Source organism: Macrobrachium rosenbergii, chromosome 41, assembly GCF_040412425.1.
Source record: "Macrobrachium rosenbergii isolate ZJJX-2024 chromosome 41, ASM4041242v1, whole genome shotgun sequence".
Classification (NCBI taxonomy): domain Eukaryota; kingdom Metazoa; phylum Arthropoda; class Malacostraca; order Decapoda; family Palaemonidae; genus Macrobrachium; species Macrobrachium rosenbergii.
The window spans coordinates 891,802-909,636 of record NC_089781.1 but is presented as its reverse complement, the minus strand read 5'-3'; the positions used below and the strand labels follow the sequence as shown (position 1 = coordinate 909,636).

Below are 17,835 nucleotides of genomic sequence, written 5' to 3'. Positions count from 1 at the left end.
TACTTTTTTAGGGTAATTATAAAAAGTTCCTCCTGTTTCTTAAATTTCACATATTTTTCGGTGTTGATTTGTCATTCATTTCTCATAGCCATGTCTTTTTGTCCCAGTCGTTTACCCTTTCTCTTAACTGCTTACTTTAAATGGATCCAGTTTCGCTGTGTTCAGATTTAAGTATTTTAGATACTCTTTTATTTGCAGAATTCAGGGTGTTTTCTTACTGTCGTATTGGTCTACGGTTATCTCATATAGTAACTATTTCCACCACCCTTAAGTGTATGTTTCAGATAAAAATGGTTTATTTTTTCATACCCACTGAGTGGCAGGAAGAGGACCCTATTTCAGATCTCAAAGCACAACTTTTTGTGTACCTTGGTCCTGTACACTTGGTTATCTATTTTTTGTAGTTCTTTTAAACATTTCTAGTAGAGTTTCATTACTTCCATCGTCTGCATGTAGTAGTACCGCGATTATTATGACTTAATTCCTAAATCCTTCAGTTCAGTTGTATTTTAAAGTTCTTCAATGAGTAAGTAAGTTACTAACAGGAAGAAAATGATTGATCCACCATACCTGCCTTATGCCATTTGTTATCTTCGCTCCTGCACTTATTACCTCTGCATGTAGTGTATATCATATCATAACCCCAATAAGCTTTTTCATGTGTTCTGAATCAAATGCTTTCTGGAACTCTATTTTTACTACAAATAGGGGTCTTTTTTCTTTTGTATGTTTCTTGTACGCAATGTACCAGAATGTACATTGCACGAAGAAGTTGCTCTTCTTTGTGCAGTAAAGCCTAATTGCAGCTCATGTCTTCCCTATACTTCCAATATGTGTTTCTGTTTTGGTTTTCAGGATCCCCATACATATTTTATATGATACATTAGTTAGCGTTATTGGCCCAAGATCTTTGAATGTAGGGTGCTGTTTCTTAGGTATGAGTGTTGTTTATTACTTAAATCAGGTGTTCTGTGTGTCTTCTGAGGGCGGGGCTCTGCAAAAACAGGCTGAATAGAATTAGTTTTTATCCCATTTTGCTTTGTTGCTTTATTTGTTTTCATTATCTCTACCTGATTTTTCACATTTTCTTCGGTTATGGTTATCTCTTCCATGGTCTTAATTTTTGTCATTGTTAGGTCGAATACTGCATCCATGTGCTCTTTTAATGACATCTGGAATAGCGCACGTCGTTCATTCCGTTACAATCTCGCCATTGGTCTGTGCATCATCGTCTCCAAGTTATATTTATGCTGTTCTTTCTTGCTCTCATTATATATTTCTTTTATTATGTTTTCTTCCTTTTGATATACTGTCTTCTAGAATTTGACAAGAACTTTTTTAACAGTTTCTTCCTTAATCTCTTGTTTATTCTCACAAATATCCTGATCCGTTTTTTTTTTTGAGGTGGTCTTACCTCTCATCATATCAATATATCCTATGGTTTTCCTATGTCTGTTTCTGTCATTCATTATCTCTTTCTTAACATTTCCTTCATATTCTCCTATGCCTCAGGTGCTCGTACGGTTGTCCTAGTTTTGAATATTTCCTTCTTTTATTTTCATCTGTCTTATCTCCACGTATGGCATGAGGTTTTCGTTTTCTTTCTAAAATTATTTTAACTGAATAAAACCTTCCACCTATTTTATCATCTTCATATGGTTGTTGTAGTTTATTTATTTAATTTTTTCTCTATATTCTTGGAAAAAAATGGATTAGATCTACATTTTCACAAAAATTGCAGAGGGCCCTTCCTCCTGTAAGTTTATTCACGAAATTCATTATTAACGTGTAAGTTCTTGCTCTGAAAAAATTCACAGTTGCAAAAGTGTTGTCGCTCTTCTTTAATTTCTCCTTTTCATTTCTTGTATATTTCTAAACTCGCTTCATTTTCCAACTCTTCTTTTCACTCATTATTATTAAATCGTGGTGTGTGTCATGCACTCTCTCAGCGTTGTCGAAATAAATAACCCGAAATAATATTCGAACAAAGTCTTATATCCGTTTAACCATGTAAACAGAAAAAATCTGTATAATTTACAGGTTTTCCATGAAGACTATACCCCAGTTCCCTGTTTAATTTTTCTTTATAACTTTATCCACCCTTTTACTTCTCTTTCAGAGCTTTTCCATAGAAGGACAGTCAGTCAGAATAGGCTCGTTCGGTAGCATTTGATTCACAAGCCTCGATGTCATGTAACTTGCGTAAAGTGGAAATCAGCTTCAGCTAATTGTATTCATACTGCGCAATTAAACTTTAGTCTTATATCTTGATTACTCTGAACAATAGTTCGTCATTTTATATTATGACACTATTTCATCATCTGTAAACTAGCATCGAGGGTTTTCCTGGCATTTAAGTTTTCTGGAAGGTTTTCTGCGCAGACGAGGAATAGGTTGAACTAATAGAACACGACACTCTCCTCTTACGTCATATCATGTGCAGTGTTTGGACTTAACGTTGAACCTCATCATACATAATCATGTTAATAAAAAGTTTGCACCTACTTTCATCCAAGTCGTCTAAATATGCCTTGCAGAAGGTAAGTCACTGGTATTCGTAGTTTAGGTTATTTAACCAAAAGATAATTACGTGGAGAAATTGAGGTACCGGTAGCCTGTCTTGTTACGTACCCTAGACTGGCCGGTATTCGTGTTGTATAAGAACCCAAATCAGAAGTACGATATTTTGAGTGGTATTTTGCGAGCTGGAGTAGTCAGTTATTTAAGAGACTGTAAATATTCATGCCACTCTTCTGTTTAGACTAGCGTGACTCCTTCCTGGCCTGGAACCTATTCTAGACCTATATGTTTCTAAGGGTAGGCCTAGGCCAGGCTATGTGGGGAGTGACGGTATTAATTTAGGGTAGCCCAACAGGAAATGAAACGCTAATAGTCTGTTAGCTTTCTACCCACTTTGATTTCTCTTGAAAGATATGAGGTAAAACTGTACTTTAGTTGCGTAGCCTGATTCCCGCCAGTTGGCGACCGGGACAGGTTATGGCCTTTTTGGGGGGTGTTTGCCTCCTGGCCAGGTCAGGTCACGTCGCCCTAAGTTAGATTAGGTAGGTAACATCTGGATAGATCTAAGCAGTAGCTCCACAGTGGCGATTTCCTCCTAACTTTTTCTACAGTTTTTTGGTTGCTAATTATGGATTTACCTTCAATTTTTGTCACATGAATGTGATTAACCTGTAATTAACCCCTGAAGTTCATCCAAATGGGTTTCCACATGTGATCTTCACATGACAGAGCACAGATACTTCTGTTTGGAACGGTTCATATCCCTTCCGGCAAGTGCAATAAGTTGTTAACATATGGGTACCGCCCCCCTCAGGCCAGTACTAAACACGGTGAAGGGACATTCCATTTGGCCGACAACAAACAAATGTACCGCCAGTGTCAGAAGCCCTAAAAAGTGTAGAAAAAACCAGTTTCCAAGGTAAATACAGGTGCAGAGCTAATACTTAGAATTACCAAGATCTGGTTTGGTCCAGACCTGACATTATAGGAAAGGTTAGTTCTACCCTATTTAGCTTATATATGAGGAACCTGTCCCGGCCGACGACTGGCAGGAATCAGACGGCGCAACTAAAGCAAAGTTTTCCCAGATATGAACCATAGCCAAGGTTATATTATTCTGACTGCTTTTCGTGTTTTTACTTTCTGATAGGGTAGCTTGTAAGGGATACATCCAAACAGCGTATCCTGAACTTCCCTAGGCTAACTTCAGATAGGCCAAGGCCAGTAGGTCTTAGGGACAAGCCCATATTTACATCACATCTTGCCCAATCCAGAAGTAATATAGGCTATCATTTAGGATATGGTAAAACTATAGAACAGCTCCGCTTTGGATATTACCTTGGAAATTGGCTTTTTCTATAGTATTTTGGTTGCTTATCAAGAATTTTACCATAATTTTTTGGCGGTTGACTGTAATTAACCTCAGAACTGATATTTTATTGTATGCTGGCCATCCTGGAACGCTGTCATGCATGCGCAGTGTTATAGGGAAACGTTTGGTAAAAAGTAGAGTTTCCTTCACCAGGGGTGGCTAAGCAACACGGCCTGCTAGGTTAGGTTAGGTTAGGTTAGGGTACAGTAGGTTAGTATAGTCCCTTTTATAATAGATTTCCTTAGCCAATCCTTTCTTGAACATATGGCTCCCTAATGACTTGCGCATGTGTGGAACCATTCCATAATAACAACATGACAGTCCGGTCTTTCTGCCAGCGATTTCCCCCACCCAAAACCCCGCATTCCCAAAGGGTCCCCGACCATTTTGTATAGAGATATGAGGTTAATAATAATTGAGCAACAATAAATAACACCACCTCCTTCATCAGCAACATTAAAAGTATAGGAAAAATCAGTTTCCAAGGCAATAGTCCATGCAGAGCTGTTCTATAGTTTTACTTAGGGTACAACTGAAGACTACTACCACGCCCCTTTGGTTCAGCAACTATCTTATGTGCAAAATGGGCGCCATGTTTAGTACCAGCCAGCCCTTTGGGGATGAACCTAAAAATATAAACAAAAGACAGTAAATATCATAAACACAAAAAAAAGATATAAACATAAAGAAAAATGTAAAGAAAAGGCAGTAAATATTAGGCTATGGCCAACAACTGGTGCAAACCAGGCCAAGGTAATACTCCTCAATTTTACCTCATTTAGAATGCCAAATCCTACCCATTTCTTAACCCACGAGCGGCGGCGCGTATGCTGCTAAAATGCGACGCCTATTTCACTAATTTTTTTTTTTTCTCTTCGGAAATTTCCTTATCAGATTATTTTCATAAGAATAGTAATGTTTTATATACCATTGGAATCGCCAGAAAATGGCGATTATACAGCAATAAAAATATATTTTTTTGCAAAGAGAACATATATATATTGTGAAATGTAAAGGAAATTTTTTTATCCTTTTTCATTTTCAACTTTCTGTCGACCAAACACTTATACAGGTCATGCTTTTTCATCATTTCATAAATGAACAAGAGCTAAATTTATCTTAGAAGTTGGAGAAAAAATTCAGGCATATATAACTAGTAGCTCAACAGGTATTAGACATTTAACGAAACCATCTCACACCGAGTTTCAAAAGAGAATCGTCCTCTTGCAGTTAGTTGTTACAGCACTATCAACATTTCTATTACTAAGTGCCCTAATGAAAGTATATAGAACTTTTACTAACCTTATTTACATATATACACTATGTACATGTTTTCATCCTCTACTCATCTTCAGACTTCCGCTTTGACCCTTGGCACGGAAGTAATGCTGCAGCTGGTGCCAGCATCCCTCGTGAATGCCAACATTGCATCCTGGGCACCAGTGCTTTGAACGCTTTGGGCAAACTGCACATAGTCTCAGTTTTGTGCCATCCAATCTTGCATATTTATGCTCTGGACCAAGCACTGATACGGCACGGTCGATCCACCAGGTGAAAGGCTTGATTGACGGCTACCACCAGAAGCAGGAGATGTCGCACCTGAGAGTGAGCGGCTAGTAGATGGAGATGCTGGAATGAGAGGATAAAATCTTTCTTCGTTGCAGCACAAGCATGCAACAATCAAACGAAGGAACTCGCTTCTTTTCACTGGCTTATCAGTATTTTGCTGATACATTATATATGCATCCAAAACAGCGATATTCAGCAAGTTGGAGAAGATTTTTTTCCAGTACCGTCTTGATGGTCTTTGCGCAGCATACTGGTATAGCTTTTTGTCACTGAGATCTACTCCTCCCATACCGATGTTGTAGTCATTTATCACTTTTGGCTTTACCACTTCCCCGTGTCTTTTTGCAAAAGTTATGTTTTCTGCATGAGCATAGGAGGACAGCAGATACACAGGCTTCCGAGTAGCTTTTTCTTTTGAACCCACACGTAAGAAGCTGACCTTTTCTCACATATAAAGGCTCTCCAACTTTCATTTTTCTTTCTTCAAGATTTGTGGCAGTCCCTTCGAGTTTATACGAATAGTGCCTGTCAGTGATGTTTTGTTCTCAAGCAATGCTTGCTAATGGCACCTTTGTATAAAAATTGTCCGTCACCAAATGATAACCTTTATTCAAGAGCCGACTCTTTTCCATGATACTCATAACAACTGTATGAGACAATCCCTTTCTGAACCGAAGCATAGAAATCCCTGCCTGAGTACAAGTCAATATGAAAACATAACCAGTATCTGCTTCACATAGCTCAAATTTCTTTATTCCGTACCTACTGTGGCGTTTATTTGGCATATACTGAATATACGCAAATCTGTTTCGCATGCCAATCATACTTTCATCAATAGACACGGTCTCCTTTGGCTTGTAGTGTTTCTTGAATAATTCATTACAAGAATCCAAAAATGGGCGTATTTTATGCCATGGATCAAAGTTTGGATCACCTCGAGGTTTTACTTTTGAACTGTCACTAACATGGAAAAATCTACTAATAAGGAGAAAATCATCACGTGACATTGTCTCTGAAAAAAAGGTATACGGGTTTCCCGACAGGTAGACCAATACTCTCTTTCATCCTTTACACCTAATAAGTCCCATCAACAAATTCAATCCTAAATATTTTTTTATTTTGTCCTCAGTCACAGGGTTCCAGCGACGAAATCGGCTGCGCTTGTGAGAAGCAATCCATTCAGTTTTGCTTGCAAATACGTCAGCTGCATATTTGTTCGTTTGTTTTACAATATTATCAATGACATTGTCAGTCAGGAACAAATAAAGGTATTGAATGGGCTGGGAATTTCTTGAGGCACACTAATTGGTCCTGTATGTCTTTCTGTAAAAACTAATTTCGCCGGCGAACTAATGTCTTCCGCGGTAGGCTCGTGTCCAGACGGATGCATGATCATAATCACCGATATCAGTATCACTATCACTTTCAACATCATATTCCTCACTTACGCTATCACTTTCAGAACCCTGACTTATGTCAAAATCATTGTCACTAAGTGACCAATCACTATCACTTCTTTCATTCGCCATTATTATGTAATTATATCAATAAATCACATAAAAAGTAAATTTCACGGCGCCGTCATGCAAAGAAAAACCGCGAAACTGACCAAAAAGTTGCGCAAGCGTATTATCATCTCATTTAAAAAAAAATTGAGGCATTGTGGCAATACTGTTTCTTATCTGTGTTCTGAATGGTTTACTTACCCTTATGACATCATGAAACCCCGCCTCCAACACCACCTGTTCTTGCCTTTCGTGATTTGAAATTAAAGCATCGCTGAAATCGACGATCGCATTTTAGTAGCACATAAAGCGCCGATTTTAGCGACGCCGCTTAAAATGGGTTAAAGTTAAGCCTTACCTTAAGTTTGGAAAGACAAAAATTATAATTTTGTTGTACAGTACTGTAATGTACATGCGTGAGGACTGTCATCTCAAGCCTCTACATGACTCACATTGAGAAATATTATGGGCTAATTGCAGCTACACAAGAACTAGGCCTAGATATGCACGCTGTTTTGCCTTCATGGATTCAGTCACTGATTCCCAAAGGTCATTAGGATGTTGGCACATCAAACTTGTAAGTCCCTAGGGAGCAACCCCACATTTGTGAAATCATAAGGACCTTCATTCATTTCATGAAGCATACTTGTAATTTGTTCCGACACAAAATACAAACCCTCGGTCCTTTACATTAGGAGATACTTTCAGGCGTAGGCTGGAAAACGGCCGTTGAACTTCAACAAGGTGGTTAGGCAGTTACTGTCCGGGAGGCGGGAGCACCGCCTGCCCGGATGTAAACATTCCAATTTGCTTTCGGCCGTCGTAGCGCACGGACGTTGTTCTTCGCTCTCTGCCTGACTGCATTTTTTCTTCATCATTCTTGGTGGGAATTTTCCTTTTTCATTTTTGTGTTATGGATAAATCATCTAAATCCTCCCATCCCCAGCGTGTATGTCCTGGGGTGGGAGGAAAAAATGTAATTCCTTTAGATCTAGAGTCGATGTGGACCCACACGCTCTCTGCACATCTTGCAGGGGCGGGTGTGTTCACGAATGACTCACTTGTAATGAGTGTTGTTTGTGGTCCTCCGAGCAATGGGGCAAGTTCGAAGGAGGAGATCTTACTGTCGAAGCCTACCAAGGAGTCGTCCGAGGAAATACGCTGGACGACCCACCCGGTGGTGGCGTTTCCAAGGTCGTTTCTACCTCCCAGCGAACTTCCTCTTCTTGCCCCTCTCCCTCGGGTGAGGATTCCCCCTCCCTTCCTCTTACGTTTCTTCGTTTGTGGAAGGGTGGGGAGAGTTGGACCGCTGCTTCATCTCGAAGTCTCTTCCTCTTCGGAGGGGAGTTTTTCCCCCGGAGCGGGTGGAGGCTTCTTCTATTAACCCGACTTTTGCTTCAGGTACCGGGCGCCTTCGATGGCCAGACGATGATACCAAGTTCACCCTGGCTGCACCGGGCCTACCTGGCTTCGGCTCTGGAGGGTTTGGCTCCCATGGCCCCCTCTCCAGTCACGACCCACACGGCAGCAACAGCCACTACCACGACTGTCACCTTCTCGCGTTTGTCCAGATGCCTGTGATTTCAGTTGCTTCGCATCTGGACACCCAGGTATCGGCGTCATCCGCCACCAGCACGCTGTTCCCTGCCACCTGGCTTTCTGGCACCATTCTCGCGCACTGGCCCTCCTCCTACATGGTGACGCCATCGCACCCGCATGTGACTGTTGCTGCCCCGTTGAACAACATGGCCTGGCCAATGGATCGGTTCCTTCCCTGTCTCTCCAGCCCGCCCTTCGTCTGCCTCAGTTCCTTTCCAGCGACCTGGCGCGCCCAGCACCAGATCTGCATGCGGGAGGGCGGCGCCTGCATCCCTGGCCCCGCCCACTGGTTCCTGGCTGACCATTCGCTGTCGCTGCCCAGGCAATTGCTGGTCCGAGCTCCGCCTCCTCTGCCCGGGTTGCACCTTCTGCTGTTGTGGCCCCTCCCGCTGTTCCTGTTCCTGCTGTTCCTGAGTCCGGTTTCGCTTTCTTGGATTGGGATCTGACTGCTTTCCTGAAGCAGATGGTGAAGAAGAAGAAGAAGAAGAGGTCTAGGAAGGTGTCGCTGCCGTCTTCATCTTCGCTTCATCTTCATCGTCGCCTGTCTGCTGCTTCTTCCTCTTCCTCTTCCAAGGCTTCGCGGCCAAGAAGAAGAAGTCTGTCTCTCCCCCAAGAAACCTCGTACTGAGATTTCTAAGGGTCTGCCTCCCTTCCACACAGAAGGCAGTGGGTTCTCTCGTTGGTTCTTCCCGATCTTCGGATCAGGGAACCGCTGTTCACCCTCCGGCCAGGGGCAGCGGGAACCAAGGGGTGTGCAGACCAAGGTCGGCACTCTCCCTTCTGTCCTAAGAAACCTCCTGCTTCTAAGGCCAGCGAGACCCGTTGGACTCTTCGCGGTTGCTCCAGTACCGGGTCTCCAAGGAGACCAGGATACCCCAGTCTGTTACGGTGGACACTTCTCCATACAGACCAGGGCGTGGGGCGAGAGAAAGAGCCGGGCATGCAGGTGCCCCTTCTTTTCCTGCTGGCACTCCATCCAGTGCCAGGTCAGGTTCCCGGGATAATGCTTCAGTCCCGAGGGGCCGGTGCATGGAGAAACAGGGAAGAAGTCCCTGCTCAGTCTTCCCGAGAGGCTTCGGCCTCGAAGAGTCTGGGGCGCGTCTAGAGGACAGCGCAAGTCACGCCAGCCAGCCGCTGCTCGACTCCTCCCAGTCCCAGGCCGCGCCCACGCGCCAGACTGGCTCAGGAGGCGACACGCGCGGCTCGGCTCGCGAGCCGCCTCTGTTCCTCGGGAGACCGTTTCACCTGGGATGAAACGTTCTCCTCGACCTGAGGGCCCGCCATCACCGCTGGTTGGTGACCGCCTGCCTACTGCCTCTACTGGTTCTGCCAGTAAGGCAGTGGGAGCGCCATCTTCCTCCCCTGTCCCCTCCGCTCCTCCTTCGGTCTCCTCCAAAGGGCGTGAGTCGGAGAGGAGGAACTCTGGAGAGTGTTCTCCCCAGAGTTCAACTGCATGGGGTATGTTCCTGGCTCGGTCCTGGCTCAACCAGGTCCTATGCCCGTGTAGTTCAGGAAGATCCTCAGGGTCTGCCGAGGTTCTCCCTCCTGCGGGAGAGTAGTTCGGGAGGACCGCACTTGAAGGACTTGAAGGTCCTCTGCCTCAGGATGCTGGACACCCGAAATACAGAGGACTTTTTCGGAGGTTATAGCGCTGATTCGTCGGCACAATGACCTCGGGAAGGGACCACGGCTTGTCTGTGGATTGTCCGTTGAGCCTCGAATCCTTCTGGGGTCCTAAGAAGGAACCCAAGGCTTCGTGGGGCTGCCGTGGTCCACGCTTGCTGAGGGGGTACTCATCAGGTGAACGGTCTTGTGTCTGGGCAAGACAGTTCCCTCGATCGAGCCGGAGAAGCTTCTTCCTCCCCTCTACCTCGCCAGAAGCGCTTTACTCTCCAATAGAAGGAGCGTTGCTGACTAAACAGGTTGACCCGGACCTGACTTCGCCTGATCCGGTCTTTCGTTGCAGCAATTGTCGGCAGAGAATGTTTCTCTCCCCAGCAAGAAGCTGCAACCCTGGAAGCCACCGCCATGGCGCCTTTCAGGCAGTCTCTGGCTCGATCTGTGGTCCTTCACAGTATCGAAGGTAGCCGCTTCCTCAGGCGCTTATCGCACCTGGGGAGGACTCTGCTTTGGGAGACTGTGCCAGTCTGGGAGGTAGGGCTATTTCCTACCTTGCCCACCAGACTGCAAACCTGTGGGCAAACTTGGTGTTAAAGCGACGCATCTCTCGCTTTGCCAAGTCTGTAGGTCCCGAGTCGGCAATCGCTCCGGAATGGACCGTTGCTGGGTTCCTCCTCTCTCTTCCCTAGAGAGTTGGTGGATGCCGCGTAGACAAACTGGGCGATGAGAACGACCGCTTGTCCACCAGGCAGTGGTTAAGACCTCCGGGTCTTCTCGTTCCACTGCAGCCAGGTCTTCGGCCAGGCTGGCCCTTCCTCGGCCCCCTGAAGTCCCAGTCTTTGAAGGGGTCCCGAGGAAACACCCAGCCTTCTTCTTCCTCTAGAAAGGGGTTACTCCTGTCCTTTCAGCCCCTTTCCAATCCGGTAGAGGGGCAAGGGTAAGAAGAAGAAGGGGAAACGCTTAGGGCGGCGTTCCCCCAGAAGCTGCCAAAGGTGGGGGTGCCTGTCGAGCCATTGGGCAACGTGGCAGCGACATGGAGCCGAGACCTGGATAGTGGATGTTCTTCGGGAGGGATATCTCCCTACCCTTCGAGTCTCGGCCTCCCCTCACCTACACTCCGGTCCATCTCCAAACTTATCTTTCAGGTTCGTTGAAGGACATCGCACTACAGCAAGAAGTGCAAGCCATGCTGAGCAAGAATGCTGTAGAAGTCGTGTCGGACCAGTCTCCAGGCTTTACAGCCGGATCTTTCTCGAGAGAAGGCATCAGGGGATGGAGACCAGTCATGACCTCTCTCCCTTTGAACCGCTTTCCTTCGCCAGACTCGGTTCACGGCGGAAACAGCACGATCGGTGCTGGCCTCCATCAGGGAGAACGACTTCATGCTTTACGGTGGACTTGAAGGATGCGTATTTTCAAATACCCATCCATCCGCCCTCGCGCAAGTACCTCGCTTTTTCCTCGGGAGTCGGTCTTCCAATTCAGGGCACTTTGTTTGGGCTCTCGACCGCTCCCAGGTGTTCACGCAGTGTTCTCTCGTGTCAGCTTGGGCCCACTCGCACGGGATACGTCTTCTGAGGTATCTCGACGACTGGCTGGTCCTGGCGAGCTCCTCGCCGCAGGTTGCTACAGGACAGGGATCGCCTCCTCGAGTTTTGCCGGGATCTAGGGATCGTGGTAAATCTGGAGAAGTCAGATCTCACCCCAAGCAGAGGACGAAATACCTGGGCATGCTGATAGACACGGTGGCAGCAAAAGTCTTTCCTCGGACTCGTATCAGCAAGTTCAAGGAGGCAGCAGTTGTTCCTGTCTCCACAGGAGCAACAAGCTCGCAATGGCAAGTCGCCATCGGTCACCTGTCGCCATTAGAAAAGCTAGTTCCTCACGGGCGTCTTCACTTGCGGTCTCTCCAGTGGAGACTAAAGGGAGCTCTGGTCCCAGTCCCGAGACTTCAGTCCTTCCTCATTCCTCTTTCCGAGGAAGTGAGAAAGGACCTCCACTGGTGGTTGGACGACAGGAACCTCTTAATAGGAGTATCCTGCATACTCCCCTCCGACATGCTTCTGTTTTCGGACGATCGACCGAGGGATGGGGCGCACACCTGGAGGAGTTGCTGACTTCGGGAGTGTGGCACCGAGACGACAAGCACCTTCACATCAATATTCTGGAGCTCAAGGCAGCCTTCCTGGCTCTCCAGGAGTTCCAGGATCGAAAGATGGGACACTCCGTGGTGTTGATGAGCGACAATACCACGGTAGTGGCATATGTCAACAAGCAGGGGGACTGGTGTCCCATCAGCTTCATCAGTTGGCAATGCAGGTGCACGAGTGGGCAGTAGCTCACTCGGTAGAGCTGTCAGCCAGATACATTCCAGGCAAGAGGAATGTAGTGGCAGACAAGCTCAGCCGCCAGAGCCAGGTGGTAGGGACCGAATGGTCCTCCATCAGAAGTAGCGGAAAGGCTGTTCGACCTGTGGGGGCGCCCAGTGATAGACCTGTTCACCACCCGCACAACAGAAAACTTCAGGTCTTCTGTTCGGTCGTGCGGACCCATGGGCCGCTGCGGAGGACGCCTTCCAACATCCGTGGGACAACCTCGACACGCATGCCTTTCCTCCATTCTGTCTGATTCGGCCGGGTAATCAGCCAAGTGATGATCACCCCGAATCTCAGAATGACTCTGGTGGCACCCAAATGGCCACAGGCCAATTGGTACCCGACCTGCTAGCTCTCCTCTCCGAGGCACCGAGAGAGATTCCCCCCTGGCCCAACCTTCTGTGTCAACCTCACGCACAGCGGTTCCACCTGGCAGTGCATTCCCTGTGTCTTCACGGCTGGAGGTTATCCACCATCTCTTTGCGAGCGAGAGGCTTTTCACGCCAGCGCAACAGAGATGGCAGGATACCTCAGAAGATCCTCCACTGCTGTATACCAGGGAAAGTGGTCCGTCTTCTGTGGTTGGTGTCGAGAAGGGGTATCTCTCCGGTCAGAGCTACTGTTCAGCAGGTCGCGGACTTCCTCGTCTTCCTTTCTCCGAGAAGCTTCTCTCCATTTCAGCAGTAAAGGCTACCGCGCCGCACTCGGCCTAGTCTTGCGGCTGAAAGGAGTAGACATCTCTTCCTCTTTCGAGATTTCTCTACTCATGAGAAGCTTGAAGGTCTTGCCCACCCAGGGACCTCAGGCCCCTGCGTGGGATGTGACTCGTTCTAAGGAGCCTGACTGCACACCTTACGAGCCTTTAAGAGAGTCGTCAGACAGGATCTGACCCTCAAGACCGTTTTCTTGCTTGCCCTGGCGTCGGTGAAGAGAGTTGGCGAACTTCATGGACTTTCCTTGATGTAAAACACTCAAGGGGATGGGGATCAGTTACGCTCGATTTCATCCCGGATTTTGTAGCGAAGACTCAGAATCCTTCGGTCCCTGACGCACGGTTCGAGTCCTTCACGATCCTCCCTAGAGGACTTCGTAGATAATGATCCAGACGAGATGCTACTGTGTCCTGTTAGGGTGCTGCGGCGCTATCTGAAGAAGACTCGCACCTCCGGCCTGAGTGTCGACGACTCTTCGTTAGCACCGCTCGACCAAGAAAGAAGTGTCCAAGAACACCATCTCTTTTTGGCTTCGTGAGACAATAAGGAGAGCGTGCTCTGCTGCAGGAGAAGACGACACGTGCGCTTCGTCCGAGAGCTCACGAGGTCCGCAGCATTGGTCCATCCTCGCATTCGGAAGAATATGTCGGTACCACAGGTACTGAAGGCAGGTGTGTGGTCCCGACAGACTACCTTCACTTCCCTTCTACCTCCGGGATGTTGCACATAAGTCCTTGGACACTTTTTCCTTGGGTCCTGTGGTGGCTGCTCAACAAGTTGTGTAGCTTATCCAGCTCCCCTAACGGGACAGGTTGCATCTCGCCTATGTTGTACGGTTTAAGGGATTGGGGAGATGTTTGTTGAGTGACTGGCCTCTTTTCCTTCTCCTATCCTAAGCTCTCTTCCCACGGGCAGGGCGGACGTGCCCGCAAGCTGGACCGGGCGACGAGGCAGGTAAGCACATAACGTGAGCTTCCGTTCTATTTCCTTTCAGGTTATAGAAGCAACCCCCACTCCTTTCTCTTGCAAGGAGGAAGGAGTAATGACTTTGAGACAAACCCAATGCTTGTATTTGCCTTATTGTCATCCGACGTCATTTCTTCCTAGCCTACTTTGCATGAACTGACGTTTCCTCTTTCATGCAAAGGGTCCACAAGTCTGACATAGATCTTGCGTTTCTACAACCCATCTTTTGTCAGAGGTGATTTTTTCCCTTCCTCGCTCTTACGACCAGGAAGGGAAGACAAGGTGGTGAACTCCAGTCAGTTCAGAGAGACTTTTCAGATTCCTCCTCCAATCAGTAAGTCTCCTAATGTAAAGGACCGAGGGTTTGTATTTTGTGTCGGAACAAATAACAATTTTTGAGTAAATTGTATTTTTCCTAACTATACAAACCCGAGGTCCTTTACAGTTATGCCCACCTCATGCCACCCCTCAATCTGTACATGGGCCGAAAGGCAAATTGGAATGTTTACATCCGGGCAGGCGGTGCTCCCGCCTCCGGACAGTAACTGCCTAACCACCTTGTTGAAGTTCAACGGCCGTTTTCCAGCCTACGCCTGAAAGTATCTCCTAATGTAAAGGACCTCGGGTTTGTATAGTTAGGAAAAATACAATTTACTTTCAAAATTGTTATTTTGTTAACAAGAGAGAATAGACTTCATATATGGAAGTCACGATTGAAGTGAAGCTCTGCAAGTAAAAAGTGGAAGGAGACAGGAAATAGGCTATGTGCCAACCTGCAACTTGTCTTATTATTTGTTTCCCCTCAAGTGCTTGGGTAGGCTGGGATGGAAATAACATAGAAGGACAGTGTTTTTGCCAAAAGTATGTATCATAATAAATGAAAAGTAAAAATTGGTTGGAAGAACAGAAGTATCGTCAGTTTAAAAATGCTGCAGTATTAGCATTTAGGATGTGTTTGTATAATGGTACATTTAAGTTCGTTATTACTAAGATAGAAATAAGAAACTATGGTTTTAGGTCCGTATCAATTGTCTCATTGATCTTAAAAAGTTTAGCATCCAGTATAAATTAAAAAGACAAGTACAGGTATTGTAAATTCTTCAAATGCCTAGTTGGGATGAGTTGAGCAAGATGGAGCTTACAGTCAACCCCCTTCTCTGAGCTGAGTAGTGTCACCACAAGAAGATTTATCTTTACAATTTAAACAAATCGAATCATAGGACTCCCAGATGTAAGCCTGACTTTAGCAAAATAAAACACACCCTTTGTAACGACAGTGGGCCGTTATGCAGGTTCTTTAACATACTCAGGGCGGGGCTGTCATGACTGACGGCAGATGCAACAAACAAAGGAGGGGAAAACAACAAAACAATAAAGAAAGCTTAAAATTAATTTATTTACAAAAATTTACAAGTGAGTCAGGTCTGGTAAAAAGATAAAACCATAAATACAAAATGAAACAAAAGGCAGCTCTAAAACAAAATCAAGTTAAATAAACAAAAAGTAGCTGTAAGAAAAAAGGCAAAAATAAACAACAGCAGGCAGAAAAAAACAAACATACGTCCCTCCATCGGGCACCAAGACAGCCCTCAGCTGCACAACAGGGACAAAACCTCAACCAGAAAACCCGATGGAGACGCCAGGACAGCCTCACGCTGTCATCAAAGATGAGCAGCTCGTGGTCACACGACTACTCATGGTCACACTCCACCTCTACGACGTGCTCCACCCGTGGCGTGCTCCAATTTGCTGCTCAAAAACTCACCAACGCCGACTCCAAAAACTGCCTGCTGCTGCTGCCACAGCCGCTACCTTCGCTGCCCTACCAGACCCGACTGCAGACAGAAAAACGGCAGCTCACCACGAAAACATCAAAACAAAAAAACTTGAAGGTAAGGAGGCAGCAATCCACAAAGGGAACGAAACCAGTTCCCGAAAACCATCACTTAACGTGACACCCTTTCAAATGATAAATTGGAAAGAATTATAGGATGCAAGTGGAGGTTAATGGCTGTGGGGTCTAGCCTAAGCTTAAAGGATATTACTTGTTCATATGAGTGAGAAGGAAGGCCCTACATGTTATGTCACCTGGAAAGTGGATGAATGTAAAGGATACTACTCAGTGTACAAAAGGTTAATAAAAGGAAAAGAAGCAAATTGAATGTCGAGGAAAGATTTTCTTCTAAACCAAAAGAAAAGGGGGAAAAAAGTTACCTCATGATGTCCCTTTCCTAAAATAACATGAGAAAGAAGGAACAAGAACACATACACGTGCCTTGAGTAAATGTGCAACTCCTTGCTCATACACAATAACCACAGTTGTAGGTACTTCTCTGAGCCTTGTAAAGGGGAATGTGATTACACATGATGAAGGACAGTCTTACAGAATAAGCTACCGTAGTCATGTGGAAATTAAAGTACTGTAATAGAATGAGAATGTCAACCTAGTTGCTTTTCTCCCAGTAACTGGTTTAGTGATTTAAAAGTGATTTAATCTGCCAAATTGGTGGAAAGGAAGTATGGTAAGGTAGCCATTGTACACCTTTTAAATTTAAATAGACACCTCCTGTACACCAATTCATAAGATTACCGTATGATATGACACAATACTTGTACTGTATTTGTATAATGCAGGTTGTATTAAAATGTAGAAGGTTAATCTTTGGTTTAATGACATAACACAGTACAGGATTTTATACACAGTAATTGTAGTACAGGATATTACAGTACATGTATTTAGTTTGTATGTCCTGAAATTAGTGAAACAAAGAGTCTAAACTGTTATGTCAGGCAATTATAAATTTAGAGTAATTAGAAGTTATATAATTTTAAACTTCATTATTATTTCTATTAATCTTTCTCAAACAGTTTATTTCAGCATGTTACTCATCTTCTGTTGCTCCAAAAGTTTTGGAGAAAATTCGCAACATAGGAATATCAGCTCATATTGATTCTGGGAAGACTACATTAACAGAACGAATTTTATTTTACACTGGACGCATTGATGAAATGCATGAGGTACGTTTAGTGTTGCTGCAAGGTCTGTATCACACTGTGTTGCTAACTTGTTGCGTGTGTGAAATTGTAACCTTTTCAGATTATACCTTTAATCTTGCATTTAAAAATTTTTTAAAATTGATTTTGATATTTTTGCAGCATGCAAGTTCTTTCAGTGGTTAAAGCCTCTCACTCCAGAGCAAATGTAGAGATGTTGCTTGGGTCTTTGATGATTAAAAAATTTGGGTCCTTTAGAAGGCTGTACAGTACTGAAATTTAGGACCCTTCACCATAAGCACAGTTCTGTATCAGTGGTTAGATAACTCTAGTATTTGGTGATAGAGAATTCCTTTTGGATATAATGAGTCTTTCAATACCACTTTCCTGTATATTTTTTGCTGAGTGCCCCATTTACTTTTTTTGTTCTTATTTTGGCAAGCTTACTTGCTTATTTAAGTTTTGCTTAATACTGTATTTGCCACTGAATGGTTTCTGCAAATCACAGTTTTTATTGGGCTTACCGTCTTGAAATCTTCTAGTTTGAGTTTGAGAGGTAGTTATTTGTTTATTTGGGTTTCTCAGAATTTGTGTTGTTCCAA

General features: G+C 45.0%; 1 protein-coding gene across 1 annotated transcript in view; it reads left to right on the top strand.

The window, feature by feature from the left end:
• The first annotated feature begins 2,119 nt into the window (after positions 1-2,119).
• The window catches only part of mEFG1 (mitochondrial translation elongation factor G 1), a 110,675-nt gene continuing 94,959 nt past the window's right edge, over positions 2,120-17,835 (top strand). Inside the window, exons 1-2 of the mRNA XM_067083740.1 lie at positions 2,120-2,540; positions 17,108-17,257. Coding sequence (XP_066939841.1) covers positions 2,481-2,540; positions 17,108-17,257 — 210 coding nt within the window. The 5' untranslated portion in view covers positions 2,120-2,480. The remainder of the gene's footprint in view (positions 2,541-17,107; positions 17,258-17,835) is intronic.